Source organism: Clarias gariepinus, chromosome 12 (genome assembly GCF_024256425.1).
Source record: "Clarias gariepinus isolate MV-2021 ecotype Netherlands chromosome 12, CGAR_prim_01v2, whole genome shotgun sequence".
NCBI classification, from domain to species: Eukaryota; Metazoa; Chordata; class Actinopteri; order Siluriformes; family Clariidae; genus Clarias; species Clarias gariepinus.
The window spans coordinates 2,493,876-2,514,134 of NC_071111.1; the positions used below are offsets into that span (position 1 = coordinate 2,493,876).

The 20,259-nt window shown below is 39.2% G+C and overlaps 1 protein-coding gene across 1 annotated transcript in view; it reads left to right on the forward strand.

Moving 5' to 3' along the window:
• The window catches only part of LOC128534668 (scavenger receptor cysteine-rich type 1 protein M130-like), a 74,050-nt gene that overhangs the window by 44,181 nt on the left and 9,610 nt on the right, over positions 1–20,259 (forward strand). Inside the window, 4 exon segments of the mRNA XM_053509113.1 lie at positions 4,590–4,898; positions 11,008–11,307; positions 17,605–17,913; positions 19,134–19,439. Coding sequence (XP_053365088.1) covers positions 4,590–4,898; positions 11,008–11,307; positions 17,605–17,913; positions 19,134–19,439 — 1,224 coding nt within the window.

A 20,259-nucleotide genomic window follows, 5' to 3' on the forward strand; every position in this document is an offset into this window, starting at 1 on the left:
TCTGTCTGTCTGTGTGTGTGTGTGTGTGTGTGTAAGGTATATTTAGCTGATGTAGTTGCAGTGTGTGTGTGTGTGTGTGCTGCAGTGGTGTATCAGTGTGTGTATCTGCTCTGTGCAGGTGTCAGGCATTAATGCTGTATGACAGCCGAGTGCTTCCTCTCTCTGAAATCAGTGTGTGATGTGGTCGACTCTCATCACTCACACACCTCAGAGACAGGAGGCGGAGCTCTGTTCATCAGTCACACCCCTCAGAGACAGGAGGCGGAGCTCTGTTCATCAGTCACACCCCTCAGAGACAGGAGGCGGAGCTCTGTTCATCAGCGCTGATGTTATATTGATATATATGGAGAAAGTGAAAGATGCCGCCTCTGATTTGTTATTTAGTCTGTATGATGTTTTTTCTAATAAGGTAATGTTGAGTGTGATTGGTCTCTCTCTCTCTCTCTCTGTAGGGGGCTGAGTGAGGGGACACACTTCTCTCTGTCTCTCTGGGTGAGTGGAGGTGAACACATCGTGTACAGTGAGGAGGGAGATGGAAATCTGTCTGACTTTTATTCTTCTCTCATCCACACTCACACTCACAGCAGCTGGTAAGTACACACTCATTATTCACACTAACACATCACACACTTCTCACTTTAATAACAGGGAGTTTAAATCAAACAGTAAAGCAATATATTTATGAACATTTAAATTATTAAAATTCTAAAACCTTTACAGAAATCTATATATTAATCTTAAGTGTGTGTGTGTGTGTGTGTGTGTGAGAGAGAGAGAGAGAGAGAGAGAGAGTGAGTTTTGGGCCTGTCGTCCCTCACAACGTTGCAAACATTGTCATACAACATTGTGGTAAAATTCAAGCATTCATGCATTCTGCCTGTTCTCACATTCCTGCACACTTTTCTTTCTGTCTTGTGGGAACCAGTCTTTATTTTCTCCTATTCTATTCCAATTTTTATATCCCAAATTGGGGACTGGACACAATACAGTAAATATAGCTTTGTGGTTCCTTATCAAAACTCATCAAGAAGGCCAAAATATTCTCTGTACATTGCATTTGAATTTGGAAGAGAGGAATGCTTTTGATGATGATGTAGAGGAAGAGGTTTCTGTACATTCAGAGTCTAACAGTGACTTTAAGGAAGGAGACTGAGCATCAGCTTGTTCCAAAATGAAGACAAGACGCAGAACCTGCCGTCAGCAGTCAGCTCCAGAAACAGAAGCGCGTCAGCAGCTAGCAAGTGAAAAAATATGGATGTTAAAAAATGGTGAAACTGGATGGTCTTCTGGCCAAGAAATGAGCGACCCTTCATGGCTGCCAATGGAGTAATAATGCAACCAGGGCCAACAGGGATGGCAGTTATGTGCAGGACATCAAGTCTCATTATTCTGGATTGTAATAATTTAGAATAAAGGCGTTTTTTGAAACGCTCACTTTGTTTTGCCGACTTTTGGTTCTTATCCTTGCTGGAGTTTTCAGGTCGGTGGGGGAATCCACAGAATCCTGGTAGGAGGCAGAAACTGGCTGACAACATTTCCATGCAACAACGTCCCTGGAAAACTTCTATATAATTTTCAGGATTATCCACTTTGATAAACAAGACGACAGATCAGCTTGACGGCAGAGAGACAACCTAGCTGGCATCAGGACAGTGTGGGACAAGTGGGTGCCCTGCTTACCGCTATTTTACAACCCTGGGTCTATTATTCTAGGTTGCAGCCAGCAACAACAAAATGAAGTACTGTGAAGTGTGTGGACCCAAGATGGAGAGAAAAACACTATGTACTGTACATGCATCAAGAAGTACATATGCAACACATACACAGTAAAACTCTGGTATGAAAGGCTGGTATGAAAAGACAATGTGTTGAGTGGGGCAGATGTGTCGTCTAGACTGCATGGTTCAGCTTGTGAAAGGGTTAAACTTCTAATTAAGTTTATATAAATCAAAATCAATAGTTGTTGAATTTGTGAATCTGTTGATTTTTTCACTCATATTGATAATTGATCTTTTTTATTACATTTTATTAAAAAAGAAAAAATTAAATGAGTAGCACACTTTTTTTCAAATCACTGAAAAAAAACACTGGCATGATTTATTCACATGTAAAACATAAGAAAACAAATATATTTAATAGAAATTATTAAACCATATATATGTCTGTGTTTGCGAAAAACTGTTGTTGTTAGTAATACAGTACTTATTACTGTATAATTGAATTTAATTAGAAAAGAATACAAAATAGAAGCTTTTGTGTTCTCAGATAAGTGGACTGTTGGTTGCCTTACTGTGGTCTAACTATCACACTTTACTTTTAGACTTTGGTGACGATGAAGAGATTGAATATGGTGAGTTTCTACACAGTTTATTTTATATTTTAGAATTCTATTATACAGTGAAACGTAAATCAAACCAAATCTTCTCATAAGAAATGATGGAAACTCAAATTAATTGTCCTCCAGCCCAAAAAAAAAAAAAACGTAAAAATAATTACAATACAAAATATAAAGTAAACTAAAACAAATTAACCTACACTTTACCTTTAAGAAGAATTGCGACATAGCAGTGCATAGCAGTGCTTCTGTGTAGAGAGAGAGTGTGTGTGTGTGTGTGTGTGTCTGAAGCCGAGATGGGGTGGGGTGTGTGTGTTTAAAGGCGTGTGCGTGTGTGGGGGGGGTGTTGGGGGGGCGGGTCACAGTGTTCAATGATAGTCTTCAGATCTTAAACATCCCTAATGACCAGGGGTTTTGCTTCATAAGAATTTAGCATATCACTTTTAGCTGTGTCTGCATCACTGACATCTGTTTTGTCCGTCTCCATCATTCTTGTGAATTTAGCGCGTTTGTTCTCCATCAATCAATCAGTGCAGTGGTTTCTGGAGTGCATTTTTTTTCCTTCCCCATTGTATTATTTGTATTATTTTTCAGTTTCATTCATTTATTTTTTACTCAGTAGTGAATATGATTTAAAATGTAGTGAAGTACAATATTTTAAACAAAACATACTTAAGTAAAGGTAAATTTACAGATTTTAAAAAACTACTTTAAAAAGTAGAAGTACACAAAAAATCTACTCAATTTCAGTAATGCGAGTAAATGTAATTCATTACTTTCTACCTCTGCTTTTGATTTACACGCGCGCTGTACACAAACGCATATAGACACACAATAAAAATGTTTTACACGCACACATGTGGTCACAGTGTTATAGTCAACAGTACACGCGTACACAGATGTTGATTATACCAGTAAGAGACGAGCGCTTAGACCCAGAAGAGGAGACGATTACCCACAATTCCACAGCGCTGGCTCAGTTGAACAAGAAGCGTATGCGTGATACATGATACTCGGTACTTGTAAATCAAGACTTGCTCGTTTTTCAAGTCAAAATATGTTAGTCTTGTGGAACGCTCACAAACCGCGTTACTCGCAATCTGAGGTTTTACTGTGTATATATGCACACATCCAGATTTGCCATAACATTAGCAATGATTAGCAATTACTCATGTGTGTGTGTGGCCAGGCTGTTTGGTACTATTCTACAGAAATGTCAATGCAACACCAATTAATGAAAAAAGTCAATGTCTGGATGTAATAGAAAGGCACCAGAACACCCATTGCACCACAGCCCACCTCACATGGAGATCAGCAGGGTCACTGACCCAAACTCTGACCAACTCAGATCCCAATCTGATAGAGAACTCATGGGAGTTCACTGGTTGTTACACTGGACAAACATAATCAATCCACAGGGGTCCCCCAGCACACACTAGGTGCAGTATGGAACCACACCCCAAGGGGCCGGAGCTGCCCAGGTGGCACAAAGATAAACCAAAACCTACATGGTTATAATGTTACTGATTTTACTGTCATAATTGATCAGTGTATGGTACACTTACAGGGTGTTCTGAACATTTTTTCAGCTGCACTGAAAACCCCACAATTTGTGCTGCACTGGCTTGTGTGAACGCTTGTGTGGCTTGTGTAATGATTCTGCTATCAGCTTACGTGTGTATAATTGATAATCACTCTTAGTGGTATGTTAATCATTTTTATGCACTATATGATGTTTTGTTATATAATAATGTTTATTATGACTTAAGCAGCTAAAAAAAAGTTAAATTGTTTGTGTTTTGGTGTAGACTACACAGACTTTGATGACCTTACAGATGATCAGAAAACAGGTACAGTATGATAATATGACAAAGTGTGTGTGTGTGTGTGTGTGTGTGTGTGTGTGTATTTACCAACCTTATTGTAAAGTTATGTCTAATTGTTATGGGAAGCCAATCTGAGTTAAATATTTCTGACAGATTTCCAAAGGTTTCGTAAATGTTAATTTTCTTCATAATCACCTGCACACTCATAAATCACAATCACCTGGACAATACCAGAAAAATATTGACCCCTAAAAATGGACTGTGGTATTTGGCACTAGGCCATTAGCAGGAGATAGCAGGTGTAACAATATAACATTTTTATCCATATGTATAATAAACAAAAAAATAATCTGCTTAATCAATATATTAAAATAACAAACATTATATAACTAAATTTAATAAACATATTAAAACCCTTTCTCTCTCAGACCCTGTGAGGTTGGTGGATGGTGGAAGTCACTGTGCTGGGAGAGTGGAGGTTCTTCATGGTGATCAGTGGGGAACAGTGTGTAATAATAGCTGGGATATGAGAGACGCTGCAGTGGTGTGTAGAGAGCTGCAGTGTGGGGAGCCTGTAGACATGCAGTATCTCACACACTTTGGACCAGGTTCAGGACCAATCTGGATGGATGATGTGGGCTGTAATGGATCAGAGTCGACACTGAAGAACTGTAGCTCAGCAGACTGGGGGAGAAATGACTGTGATCATAGTGGTGATGCTGGAGTCACCTGCGCAGGTAAAATGGTTTTAATCTAAACATTTATAAAAAATAAATAAATTTTCTGATTAAATATTGTAATTACTCTATATGTTTAAGCTTTATGTAATAAATACGGATTGTAATAGACTGCACTGCCAGGGTCCAGTGTAAAGTTCACATTGATTATGATGACAGCGTGTTGGACACAGAAATCAGACACACGTGGGCGGAGTTTATCTGTAACAGAGGCGTGTCTTTGCTGCACTTTATTCAGATATAGAACTTAAGAATGTGATTATTTGTGTGATGTTGGTGTAACTGAAGAGCAGCATTAAGTTCAGTTGAGTTCAGTGTTGTGTGTATAGTGCAGGGATCTTCAGCTCCAGTCCTGGAGGACCAGAGTCCATCACACTTTGGTCATTCTTCTGCTCAAACACACCTGATTTAACTGATCATTTAAAACTGATCATTTTCAGGTTCAGTGAGTGTGTTTAAGTGTTAGTGAACCATCCAGGTTGTTGCCTCTGAGCTACAAAGTTAACTAACGTCTAACACAAAACTGGATCCCAAATCCCCCTCTAACCCCTGAACATGTATAAAATAAGTTTCAGAGTTTAAAGTTTACACATGATTTATTGGAATTGAAAAACATGTAGCTAGCATGAGACAATGTGTGTGTGTGTGTGTGTGTGTGTGTGTGTGTGTGTGTGTATATGTGTATGTATGTATATGTGTGTTTGCATGCATGTGTGTTTGCATGCATGTGTGTGTATTTATGTAAGTGTGTGTGTGTGTGTGTATGTATATGTGTGTATGATGTGTGTTTGCATGCATGTGTGTGTATTTATGTAAGTGTGTGTGTGTGTGTGTGTTTGTGTGTGTGTGTGTGTGTGTGTGTGTGTCTTTGTGTTCATGTGTGTTAGTTTTTTTCTGACATTCTTCCGACACCATGCTAAACAGACAGCTCCCTGCCACCTCAGAGTCCATGATGTCTCTCTCGCTCTCTCTCACTCTAAACTTTTATCAGCTGCCAGAATGTGTTCATTAATAACAGTGAAAAAATAATCAGATAGAATTACAAAAATGTGGCAGGAAGCCAAACAGATCTCAGTGTGTTCTATGTGTGTGTTTAAATTCTAATTTTATTAGTCACGTACACAACCATAAAAATAAGATATGCATTAAAAGACTTATATGACTGTTTATGACCTTGAGAATAAACATGTGACCCTGTTTATGAAAGATTCCACTATGATCTAATGAACTGCACTATATAGTGCAATTAAATTAAAAATAGAATTTTTTAAATAAAAGTAATAAAAGACTAATAAACATTATAAAACATATTTTTAAAAATCCTGAAAATGTATAAAAACCCTCGCATCTTGAACGTGCATGTGCATCAGTCGACAGGGCGGAGCTCCAGCTCTCTCCATACTGCAGGAAACCTCTCCAGGTAAATAATTCCATATGAGTAAATCAACACGCTAATAGTATGTATGTTAGTTTCTAAACTGACTGACTGTTTAAGTTTTAAAATGTATTCACAAAAAAATGTAATATGATGTTGTGTATTACATGTCCTTTAAAGGATTAATAGAATAGTATGTGTTAGTTGTGTTAGAAGCTTAGTTAAATAACTTTGTTGGTGTTTTTGTTTAAATTTTATTTAACTGGTGTGTTTTAGAAGTAGTGATTTAACTGTTATTTACCATGAATAGTGATGTATCCTTTTTTCTGGTTTTCATTTAGGGTTATCGACCTTGCTCTCTTTCCCTCACTTAGTCAAATCTATTTTAAACAATTGGGGTGTAACCTGCAAAGCTGTCAGACACAAGAATTAAAAGTGATTCCAGAGTTGATTCCTGTGTCCCCTGTAGTTGGCTATGGCTTTTTTTCGAGTTTAAAGCAGAGGCTGATGTGCAAATTCTCAGATAACTTGACAGGCGATAACCAGGTGTAGCAGTGTGGACAGAGATCAACAGATCAGTAAAGTCCGGAGACAAAGCACTGCTGACAAAGGTTAAAGAGGATAATATCCTAGCAAAATGGCAAAAGAAACCTTTGGAAAAACAGTTAAGCAACTGAAAAGGGAGAGAACTTCTGCAAAAAGTAGCTTCACCAAGCAAGCTAACTTTCTCAACAGAGAAGCACATAATTTGCCAGAATCAGAACTCAAAAAGGAATTCAAAAAGCTCTCCGCTGGAGGAAGGAAAGTTTTTAAAACCAATGAGGATTACAAGGCTGGGTTACTGGCAGAAATCAAAGCTCACCTAAAAGACAGTGAAAAGGTTTCGCTTTCAGCACAGCAAGAAGCTGATTTTAAAGAAACAGAGGAAGAATGTAATGCGAGGCTTAAGGAAATTGATGAACTAGTGCAAACTAACCTCTGGAAAAGATATGGACAAGCCAAGATGGCGGCTACTATCTCCGCGGCAGAGACAGCTTGTGAACGCGCTATCACCATGCCTGTCGATACCGTCGGCTATAGTATGCAACTGGAACTCTTGATGAGACTGGTGAAAGAGGCAACCAAGGCTCTGGCAAACTGGGAAAGGTGGACCCCGACAACTGTAAGAGCAGAGTTAGAGGGTCGCGTATGCAAGCTGAGAGAGCTTAGTAATGAGTGTGAGGCAAGGAAAATTCAATTTGCATGTACTCAAAAGATTACAGAGAATGCACAAGCATGAGAAACCGATGTGAAACATAAGGTGGATGTAATAGCGTCTGCAGCTCAAATTATGCCAGTAGTAAAAATTAAACCTACAAGCCTACCTACGTTCAGTGGTAATAAGAGGGACTTCTACCACTGGAAGAGGGACTGGGAAAACCCTCAAAGACAAGGAGAACCCACAGGGTCGGCTGAGGTTAAAAGGATTCAACTGGTGGACAGCATCGACAACAAGATTGCCAAAGAGCTCAGGCTTTCCTCTTACAACACAGCTGCTGACATCTTCAGAGTGTTGGAGAACCGCTATGGAAACAGGACCACAATCGCTATGGAAATTGTCGAGAAGCTAGAATAGATTCCTGCAGTGAGAGATCATCAGCCAAGGAGGGCTATATAGTTAATCCAAATGGTAGAAAAGGCCCTGGCAGATCTGACGGACCTTGGAAATATCAGCGCAATCAAGAACCCACTTGTGATAATGTCCATTGAGAGCAAGTTACCTGAGTTTGTGAAAAGACAATGGTTTGTCCATATGACGGATCCTGCAAATGGCATCACACCTGAGAAACACTTTGATGCACTACTAGAGTTCCTAAAGAAAGAAGTCCAAAAATTCTTGAAAGGCTCGAGCAGTTTAAGATCTCAGAAAAGGCAGAAAGGCCAGAAAAGAAGTCTGAGAAGTATAACTTCACCAGAACGACAAAGAAAGTTTTAACAAAAAGTGGATGTGTCGTGTGTGGAGAAGAGAAGCATAGAGACAAAATCTTCTTCTGCAAAAAGTTCAAAGAACTAAAACTAGCAGAAAAGAAGTCCATTGTAATGGAACTGGGTGCGTGTAAAAAGTGCTTGGGATGTCACAAGGATGGTAACAGATGCAATGACAACTATCTTTGCAGAAACAAAGACTGTAAAAGGGGAGCCCCGTCACACCACCATTAACTTCTTTGTCCAAAAGGGGAACTCAAGAATATGGGTGGGGAATGGGTGCTCTCTCAGAGCAGTCTACCATCTTAGCTTTGTTGGTGAATGCTCCTTTGAACTTTTCTGCTAGTTCTGGTGAGAGTTCTGCCAAAAGGTCCTCTTGCTCATCTGTAAATCTACTTCCTTTCCTGGGGTCTCTGGTGGTGGCTCTTTCAATTCAATTCAATTCAATTCAATTCAATTCAATTCAATTCAATTTTATTTGTATAGCGCTTTTAACGATTTACATCATCACAAAGCAGCTTTACACAATTGAAAGAATTAAGTTTGTATGAAATGTGAATGTGTATAAATCAAAATTATATGTTTGTCCCTGATGAGCAAGCCTAGGATGACGGCGACAGTGGCAAGGAAAAACTCCCTGAGATGGTAATAGGAAGAAACCTTGAGAGGAACCAGACTCAACAGGGAACCCATCCTCATCTGGGTAAAAATAGATAGCGGGGATTGATGTGCATAATAAGCAAGACTGGAAGTTCAGTATAAGAGGAGATGTGTAAGATTAAAGTCCATTTTGTTCCTGGAGGCTCAGGTAGACTGTGAGAAATTCCAGTCCTGAACTATTGAGCGACTGAAGTCACAGGTCCTCAGAGAACAGCTGACTGCATCAGTCGAGGACAGGACCACCTTCATGGAAAAGTGGAACCAACCCCAGTCACCACACGCATTCCAGGCAGACCACACGGGGCATCCATGTGATGAGATCTCCAACCAGAAGCAGGACTCCAAGATGAGTTAGACAGGTCCAGCGGGGAAAGTGGGTCTGGATCACAGCAGCTCAGGAGCGACATGTATAGCTCAACAGAGAGATAGGTAGAGAAAAAATGGAGAGACGGAGAGAGAGAGAGGATAGAGCAAAAAAGGAGAGAGCAAAAGAGATGGAGAAATAACAGTTAGGTATGGTCACAGTCGAACAATGTAAAAGGTGAATGTATATTTAGTGCAGAGTGCAAGCAGAGACTCCAGCAGGACTAACTATGACAGCATAACTAAAAAGGGAGAGCCAGAAGGAAACACAGACATGAGGGCTTCCAGAGATGTAAAGCAACCAATCACCTCACCGTCAACAAACCTGAGTGATCAATGAGCATTGTGCAATTAGCTATGCGTGAAACAGCACGATTGGCAAAGTTTGCTCATTTGAAAGAGGAGTGCAGAGTACTTGAGGAGGATAGCTATGTGGACGACATCCTCACATCCCAAAATGACCAGGAGAAACTGACCATGATAATAAATGGACTTGAAAAGATTCTGATAGCCGGCGGATTTGCACTCAAGCCATGGGTTAGGTCAGGGGAACGTGGGAGGCAAGTGACTGGTGCACAAACACAAAGTCAAGCAATCATACTTCCGAACCAGATGAAGGAGGAAGAAAATAAAGATTTGGGAACAGGGTACTTGGCAGAAGATGACAAACTCGATCCTGCAAGTTCTTGTCACAGAAATGGGGCAACAGAGACCACTGTTTGCATTGTACAGCGAGCAACACAGATAAAACAGAGAAGGAAATCGACAAACAAGAATGTCTGAACAAAGTTTTCTTGGTTCCGGCAGAAGAACAGGCAGAAGAAAAATAAGTGTGAACTACTTGGGTTCAAGAACCAGTAGTTCAAGTGGGAGGTGTAAAGTTAAATAAGTGAAAGACTCAACATACAAGCACCATCTGCGACAGAGATTCGCCACTTCACAGTATCTACTATGATGTAGCTATGATGTTACAGTATAGGGTCTGTGTATAAAAACTTGTGTGTAGGAGACTGCAGTCAGTAACATGTGAAACAGGGAAGTGCATCGGGTGCTGGTCATCTCAGGGACACTGATGGTATGATAATACCGCTCTTTACTTATACGAAAGACTGATCACATGAATCTTGATTGAGTTACTTGCTATTTAATAAATTTACTATAGTGCTCATAAAGAGAAGGAGTAACTTATGCTGTGATTGTTGTTTAAGTTTTTAAATGTATTCACAAAAAATGTAATATAATGTTGTGTATTACATGTCCTTTAAAGGATTAATAAAATAGTATGTGTTAGTTGAGTTAGAAGCTTAGTTAAATAATTTTGTTGGTGTATTTGTTTAAATTTTGTGTTTTAGAAGTAGTGATTTAACTGTATTTACCAGGAATAGTGATGTATCCTTTTTTTCTGGTTTTCATTTAAGGTTATCGACCTTGCTCTCTCTCTCTCTCACTTAGTCAAATCTCTTTTGAACAATTGTTGTGTAACCTGCAAAGCTGTCAGACACAAAAATTAAAAGTGATTCCAGAGTTGATTCCCGTGTCCCCTGTAGTTGGCTTCCCAGATAACTCGACAAGTAATGTGTTACAGTCTGGGTCAGGGTGTGTGTTTACTGTGTGGATGTACAAAAAAAAAAAGTTTTTATTTAGAACTTTTGGTTAAGGGCAAGGATATGATTGTGTGTGTGTGTGTGTGTGTGTGTGTGTGTGTGTGTGTGTGTGTGTGTGATAAACCCTCCCTCTCTCTCTCAGACAGTGTGAGGTTGGTGAATGGTGGAAGTCACTGTGCTGGAAGAGTGGAGGTTCTTCAGGGGGAACAGTGGGGAACAGTGTGTGATGATGACTGGGATAAGACCGATGCTGCAGTGGTGTGTAGAGAGCTGCGCTGTGGGGAGGCTGTAGATGTGCAGCAGTTTGGACCAGGATAAGGACCAATTTGGATGGATGATGTGGGCTGTAGAGGATCAGAGTCGACACTGAAGAGCTGTAGGTCACGAGGGTGGGGAGTGAGTGACTGTGGTCATAATGAAGATGCTGGAGTCACCTGCTCAGGTAAACTACTGACTTTAGGGAATAAAAACAATGAGTTAGATTATCAGCATGATTTAACTGTAATTCTATCCAGACATTATTTGAATTCCATTTTGTCTTTATTTAAATGTAAAGCCTGGTGCGACTCTACCAAAGAGCTGACTGAGCCTGAGTAAGGGTCCATTTGCAGGAGGTTCATTATGACAGGCAGTGGCAGAGCCAGACTTTTTTCATAGGGGTGGCCAGGCTGGGCCCAGCACTCACTTTGGGGTGGCACAGAGACTGAGGCCTAGGTTCAGGTTTTTATCTGTATGGTAAAGTGGAGGAGGACAAATACTCACTAATTTGGGTCTAAATGATCATTTGCATATGCAGGTAACTGTGACTGTTAAATATGTTTACAAATATACAGTGAGGAACCGTTTATAATAAACATTTTATATTTAATAGAACCTTCAATAAAATCACAGATATTTTAAATTTAATATTATTTTATTAGTAATAAAGAGATATATTATTAGTGATAAAGAAACTTGAATAAAATTACAGTAATAAGAGTTATGAAATTAACTGACTGGCACATAATTAATCTGGAAATATTTTATTGTGTAGGGCGTATTTTAAACACAAATCTGACAAAATTTAACAAAAAATAGCTTATTTTCCTTTTTTATATTGTTTTAAATCATGTTAGTTTGACATTTGATTAAATCATAATATAAATAATTTATTTGCCTCCTAAACTTCACTAATAACTAGTGAGAAAAACACAGACAAAAACACATGGGGCCTCATGCAGGAACATTTTCTTGTTCTTGTATTAAATTTCTCTGACTTTTCTCTGTGAATGGTGTTTATATGAGTGTTTCACACAGTGGTGTCAAAAGTATTCACATTCATTACTTGAGTAGAAGTATAGATACTAGGGTTTAAAAAGACTTCTTTAGAAGTTGAAGTATTAACTCAAGCTTTTTACTCAAGTAAAAGTGTAAAAGTACTGGTTTCAAAACTACTTAAAGTATAAAAGTAAAAGTAACGCGTGGGGGGAAAAGCATTAAGGATAAAAGCTTAGGCTTTGCCACGGGCCTATATACTGCACTAACACCTCATAAACAAAAAGAAAAATGTGTTGTGTTCTGCTATCAGCTTACGTGTATATAATTGATAATCACTGTTAGTGGTATGTTAAACACACTATATGGTGTTTTGTATATAATAATGTTTATTATGACTTTAGCAGCTAAAAAAACTTAGATTGTTTTGATGTAGACTACATGGACCTCTATGACCCCACAGATGATCAGAAAACAGGTATGATAATATGACAAAGTGTGTGTGTGTGTATTTACCAACCTTAGTGTAAAGTTGTGTCTAATTGTTATGGGGTATGTGTGTGTATGTGTTTTTGTGTGTTCATATGTGTGTATTAACACACACAAAAGGAGACGATTACCCACAATTCCACAGCGCTGGCTTAGTTGTGATCATGTGAAGCTCGGTGTCAAAACAAGAAGTGCATGCGTGATACATGATACTCAGTACTCGTAAATCAAGACTTGCTCGTTTTTCAAGTCAAAATATATTAAAAATCGTTGCTCATCTTGTGGAACACTCGCAAACCGCGTTATTCGCAATCCGAGGTTTCACTCTGTATATATGCACACATCCAGATTGCCATAACATTAGCAATGATTAGCAATTACTCGTGTGTGTGTGACCAGACTGTTTGGTACTATCGTGGGCCAGGGGTAGCTCAGTGGTTAAGGCATTGGACTACGGTTCGTAAGATCCCAGGTTCAAACCCCACGACCACCGAGTTGCCACTGTTGAGCCCTTGAGCAAGGCCCTTAACCCTCAACTGCTCAGATGTGTAATGAGATAAAAAAAAAAATGTAAGTCGCTCTGGATAAGAGCGTCTGCCAAATGCCTAAATGTAAATGTACTATTCTACAGAAATGTCAATGCAACACCAATTAATGCAACACCAATTAATAAAAAAAGTCAATGCCTGGAGGTAATAGAAAGGCACCAGAACACCCATTGCACCACAGCTCACCTCACATGGAGCTCAGCAGGGTCACTGACCCAAACTCTGACCAACTCAGATCCCAATCTGATAGAGAACTCATGGGATACACTGGACAAACAAAATCAATCCACAGGGGCCCCTTAGCACACACTAGGTGCAGTATGGAACCACACCCCAAGGGGCCGGAGCTGCCCAGGTGGCACAAAGATAAACCCCAACCTATGTGGTTATAATGTTACTGTTTTTACTGTCATAATTGATCAGTGTATGGTACACGTACAGGGTGTTCTGAACATTTTTTCAGCTGCACTGAAGTACCACAATTTGTGCTGCACTGGCTTGTGTGAACGCTTGTGTGGCTTATGTAATGATTCTGCTATCAGCTTACGTGTGTATAATTGATAATCACTGTTAGTGGTATGTTAATCATTTTTATGCACTATATGGTGTTTTGTATATAATAATGTTTATTATGACATTAGCAGCTAAAAAAACTTAAATTGTGTTTTGGTGTAGACTACATGGACCTCTATGACCTCACAGATGATCAGAAAACAGGTATGATAATATGACAAAGTGTGTGCGTGTGTATTCACCAACCTTAGTTTAAAGTTGTGTCTAATTGTTATGGGAAGCCAATCTGAGTTCAATATTTCTGACAGATTTCCAAAGGTTTCGTAAATGTTTAAATGTGTTTGTGTGTGTATGTGTTTTTGTGTGTTTATATATGTGTATTAAAACACACAAGAGGAGACGATTACCCACAATTCCACAGCGCTGGCTTAGTTGTGATCATGTGACGCTCGGTGTCAAAACAAGAAGCGCATGCGTGATACATGATACTCAGTACTCGTAAATCAAGACTTGCTCGTTTTTCAAGTCAAAATATAATAAAAATCGTTGCTCGTCTTGTGGAACACTCGCAAACCGCGTTATTCGCAATCCGAGGTTTCACTGTGTATATATGCACACATCCAGATTGCCATAACATTAGCAATGATTAGCAATTACTCGTGTGTGTGTGGCCAGGCTGTTTGGTACTATTCTACAGAAATGTCAATGCAACACCAATTAATAAAAAAAAAGTCAATGCCTGGAGGTAATAGAAAGGCACCAGAACACCCATTGCACCACAGCCCACCTCACATGGAGCTCAGCAGGGTCACTGACCCAAACTCTGACCAACTCAGATCCCAATCTGATAGAGAACTCATGGGATATACTGGACAAACAAAATCAATGCACAGGGGCCCCTTAGCACACACTAGGTGCAGTATGGAACCACACCCCAAGGGGCCGGAGCTGCCCAGGTGGCACAAAGATAAACCCAAACCTATGTGGTTATAATGTTACTGTTTTTACTGTCATAATTGATCAGTGTATGGTACACATACAGGGTGTTCTGAAAATTTTTTCAGCTGCACTGAAGTACCACAATTTGTGCTGCACTGGCTTGTATGAACGCTTGTGTGGCTTATGTAATGATTCTGCTATCAGCTTACGTGTGTATAATTGATAATCACTGTTAGTGGTATGTTAATCATTTTTATGCACTATATGGTGTTTTGTATATAATAATGTTTATTATGACATTAGTAGCTAAAAAAACTTAAATTGTTTGTGTTTTGGTGTAGACCACATGGACCTCTATGACCTCACAAATGATCAGAAAACAGGTATGATAATATGACAAAGTGTGTGCGTGTGTATTCACCAACCTTAGTGTAAAGTTGTGTCTAATTGTTATGGGAAGCCAATCTGAGTTAAATATTTCTGACAGATTTCCAAAGGTTTCGTAAATGTTTAAATGTGTTTGTGTGTGTATGTGTTTTTGTGTGTTTATATGTGTGTATTAACACACACAAGAGGAGACGATTACCCACAATTCCACAGCGCTGGCTTAGTTGTGATCATGTGACGCTCGGCGTCAAAACAAGAAGCGCATGCGTGATACATGATACTCAGTACTCGTAAATCAAGACTTGCTCGTTTTTCAAGTCAAAATATAATAAAAATCGTTGCTCGTCTTGTGGAACACTCGCAAACCGCGTTATTCGCAATCCGAGGTTTCACTGTGTATATATGCACACATCCAGATTGCCATAACATTAGCAATGATTAGCAATTACTCGTGTGTGTGTGGCCAGGCTGTTTGGTACTGTTCTACAGAAATGTCAATGCAACACCAATTAATAAAAAAAAAAGTCAATGCCTGGAGGTAATAGAAAGGCACCAGAACACCCATTGCACCACAGCCCACCTCACATGGAGCTCAGCAGGGTCACTGACCCAAACTCTGACCAACTCAGATCCCAATCTGATAGAGAACTCATGGGATATACTGGACAAACAAAATCAATGCACAGGGGCCCCTTAGCACACACTAGGTGCAGTATGGAACCACACCCCAAGGGGCCGGAGCTGCCCAGGTGGCACAAAGATAAACCCAAACCTATGTGGTTATAATGTTACTGTTTTTACTGTCATAATTGATCAGTGTATGGTACACATACAGGGTGTTCTGAAAATTTTTTCAGCTGCACTGAAGTACCACAATTTGTGCTGCACTGGCTTGTATGAACGCTTGTGTGGCTTATGTAATGATTCTGCTATCAGCTTACGTGTGTATAATTGATAATCACTGTTAGTGGTATGTTAATCATTTTTATGCACTATATGGTGTTTTGTATATAATAATGTTTATTATGACATTAGTAGCTAAAAAAACTTAAATTGTTTGTGTTTTGGTGTAGACCACATGGACCTCTATGACCTCACAAATGATCAGAAAACAGGTATGATAATATGACAAAGTGTGTGCGTGTGTATTCACCAACCTTAGTGTAAAGTTGTGTCTAATTGTTATGGGAAGCCAATCTGAGTTAAATATTTCTGACAGATTTCCAAAGGTTTCGTAAATGTTTAAATGTGTTTGTGTGTGTATGTGTTTTTGTGTGTTTATATGTGTGTATTAACACACACAAGAGGAGACGATTACCCACAATTCCACAGCGCTGGCTTAGTTGTGATCATGTGACGCTCGGCGTCAAAACAAGAAGCGCATGCGTGATACATGATACTCAGTACTCGTAAATCAAGACTTGCTCGTTTTTCAAGTCAAAATATAATAAAAATCGTGGCTCGTCTTGTGGAACACTCGCAAACCGCGTTATTCGTAATCCGAGGTTTCACTGTGTATATGCACACATCCAGATTGCTATAACATTAGCAATGATTAGCAATTACTCGTGTGTGTGTGGCCAGGCTGTTTGGTACTATTCTACAGAAATGTCAATGCAACACCAATTAATGAAAAAAGTCAATGCCTGGAGGTAATAAAAAGGCACCAGAACACCCATTGCACCACAGCCCAGCTCACATGGAGCTCAGCAGGGTCACTGACCCAAACTCTGACCAACTTAGATCCCAATCTGATAGAGAACTCATGGGATATACTGGACAAACAAAATTAATGCACAGGGGCCCCTTAGCACACACTAGGTGCAGTATGGAACCACACCCCAAGGGGCCGGAGCTGCCCAGGTGGCACAAAGATAAACCCAAACCTATGTGGTTATAATGTTACTGTTTTTACTGTCATAATTGATCAGTGTATGGTACACATACAGGGTGTTCTGAACATTTTTTCAGCTGCACTGAAGTACCACAATTTGTGCTGCACTGGCTTGTATGAACGCTTGTGTGGCTTATGTAATGATTCTGCTATCAGCTTACGTGTGTATAATTGATAATCACTGTTAGTGGTATGTTAATCATTTTTATGCACTATATGATGTTTTGTTATATAATAATGTTTATTATGACTTAAGCAGCTAAAAAAACTTAAATTGTTTGTGTTTTGGTGTAGACTACATGGACCTCTATGACCTCACAGATGATCAGAAAACAGGTATGATAATATGACAAAGTGTGTGCGTGTGTATTCACCAACCTTAGTGTAAAGTTGTGTCTAATTGTTATGGGAAGCCAATCTGAGTTAAACATTTCTGACAGATTTCCAAAGGTTTCGTAAATGTTAATTTTCTTCATAATCACCTGCACACTCATAAATCACAATCACCTGGACAATACCAGAAAAATATTGACCCCTAAAAATGGGCTGTGGTATTTGGCACTAGGCCTTTAGCAGGAGATAGCAGGTGTAACAATATAACATTTTTATCCAAATGTATAATAAACAAAAAAATTATCTGCTTAATCAATATATTAAAATAACAAACATTATATAACTAAATATAATAAACATATTAAAACCCTTTCTCTCTCAGACCCTGTGAGGTTGGTGGATGGTGGACGTCGCTGTGCTGGGAGAGTGGAGGTTCTTTATGGTGATCAGTGGGGAACAGTGTGTAATAATAGCTGGGATATGAGAGAAGCTGCAGTGGTGTGTAGAGAGCTGCAGTGTGGGGAGCCTGTAGATGTGCAGTATCTCACACACTTTGGACCAGGTTCAGGACCAATCTGGATGGATGATGTGGGCTGTAATGGATCAGAGTCGACACTGAAGAACTGTAGCTCAGCAGACTGGGGGAGAAATGACTGTGATCATAGTGGTGATGCTGGAGTCACCTGTGCAGGTAAAATGGTTTTAATCGAAACATTTATAAAAAATAAATAAATTTTCTGATTAAATATTATAATTACTCTATATGTTTAAGCTTTATGTAATAAATACGGATTGTAATAGACTGCACTGCCAGGGTTCAGTGTAAAGGAGTTTATCTGTAACAGAGGCGTGTCTTTGCTGCACTTTATTCAGATATAGAACTTAAGAATGTGATTATTTGTGTGATGTTGGTGTAACTGAAGAGCAGCATTAAGTTCAGTTGAGTTCAGTGTTGTGTGTATAGTGCAGGGATCTTCAGCTCCTGTCCTGGAGGACCAGAGTCCATCATACTTTGGTCATTCTTCTGCTCAAACACACCTGATTTAACTGATCATTTAAAACTGATAATTTTCAGGTTCAGTGAGTGTGTTTAAGTGTTAGTGAACCATCCAGGTTGGTGCCTCTGAGCTACAAAGTTAACCAACGTCTAACACAAAACTGGATCCCAAATCCCTCTCTAACCCCTGAACATGTATAAAATAAGTTTCAGAGTTAAAAACCATGTAGCTAGCATGGGACAGTGTGTGTGTATGTATGTGCGTGTGTGTAATTAAATTAAAAATAGATTTTTTAATAAACATGAAAAAAACTCATTATAAAACAAATGTAAAAAATCACCTGAAAATTGTATAAGAACCCGCGCATCTTAAACGTGCATGTGCATCAGTCGACAGGGCGGAGCTCCAGCTCTCTCCATACTGCAGGAAACCTTTCCAGGATAAATAATTCCATATGGGTAAATCAACACGCTAATAGTGTGTATATTAGTTTCTCTCAGTGGAAATAAACTCACTGGTGACATCAAGGAAATATTGTTCATCTTTTCATTTCAGTACTGTTTATTCTGGCGCATACAGTGTTTACAAACTTTATCAAAATGAAAGATAATTAAAACAGAAGTGTATAATGATGCAGAATGTACAGACTGTAAACTCTGAGGTATAAAAGTGTAAGAATATAGAAGTGTAAAAGTATGTTGTGTGTGTATGACAGCAGCAGTGTGACTGAAACATGAAGTATGAAATAGATGGTACTGATGTGTGTGTTGGACAAAAAACAAAAAAAACTTTTTATTTAGAACTTTTGGTTAAGGGCCAGGATATGATTGTGTGTGTGTGTGTGTGTGTGTGTGCGTGCGTGCGTGCGTGCGTGAGATAATAAAACCTCTCTCTCTCTCTCTCTCTCTCTCAGACAGTGTGAGGTTGGTGAATGGTGGAAGTCGCTGTGCTGGGAGAGTGGAGGTTCTTCATGAGGAACAGTGGGGAACAGTGTGTGGTATTGGCTGGGATATGGACGATGCTGCAGTGGTGTGTAGAGAGCTGCGCTGTGGGGAGGCTGTAAATGCACCTGTCAGTGCTCACTTTGGAGAAGGATCAGGACCAATCTGGATGTATAATGTGGGCTGTAGTGGATCAGAGTCGACACTGAAGAACTGTGAGTCAGATGGTAGAGGGGATGACTGTGGTCATAGTGGTGATGCTGGAGTCACCTGCTCAGGTAAACTGAATTTAGTGAATAAAAACAATGAGTTAGATTATCAGCATGATTTAACTGTAATTCTATCCAGACATTATTTGAATTCCATTTTGTCTTTATTTAAATGTAAAGCCTGGTGCGACTCTACCAAAGAGCTGACTGAGCCTGAGTAAGGGTCCATTTGCAGGAGGTTCATTATGACAGGCAGTGGCAGAGCCAGACTTTTTTCATAGGGGTGGCCAGGCTGGGCCCAGCACTCACTTTGGGGTGGCACAGAGACTGAGGCCTAGGTTCAGGTTTTTATCTGTATGGTAAAGTGGAGGAGGACAAATACTCACTAATTTGGGTCTAAATGATCATTTGCATATGCAGGTAACTGTGACTGTTAAATATGTTTACAAATATACAGTGAGGACTCGTTTATAATAAACATTTTATATTTAATAGAACCTTCAATAAAACCTCTGATATTTTAAATTTAATATCAGTTTATTAGTAATAAAGAGATATATTATTAGTAATTAGAAAGTTGACTAGAATTACAGTAATAACAGTTTTTTTTTACATAAATTAACTGACTGGAACAAAATAAATCTGCTGTTATTTTATTGTGTAGGGCGTATTTTAAACACAAATCTGACTAAATGTAACAAAAACAGCTAATTTTCACAGACACAAACACATCGGGCCTCATCAGGAACATTACTGATGTGATGAAATCTGACCATAAAATCTCTAAAATCTAAAATACATCTCAGTCACTTGGCAAGTCATGATGATGGTGATGTAGTGAACAGAGAAATGGGTTTAAATCAAGATGCTTAGAAGAGTCTCTTAGATT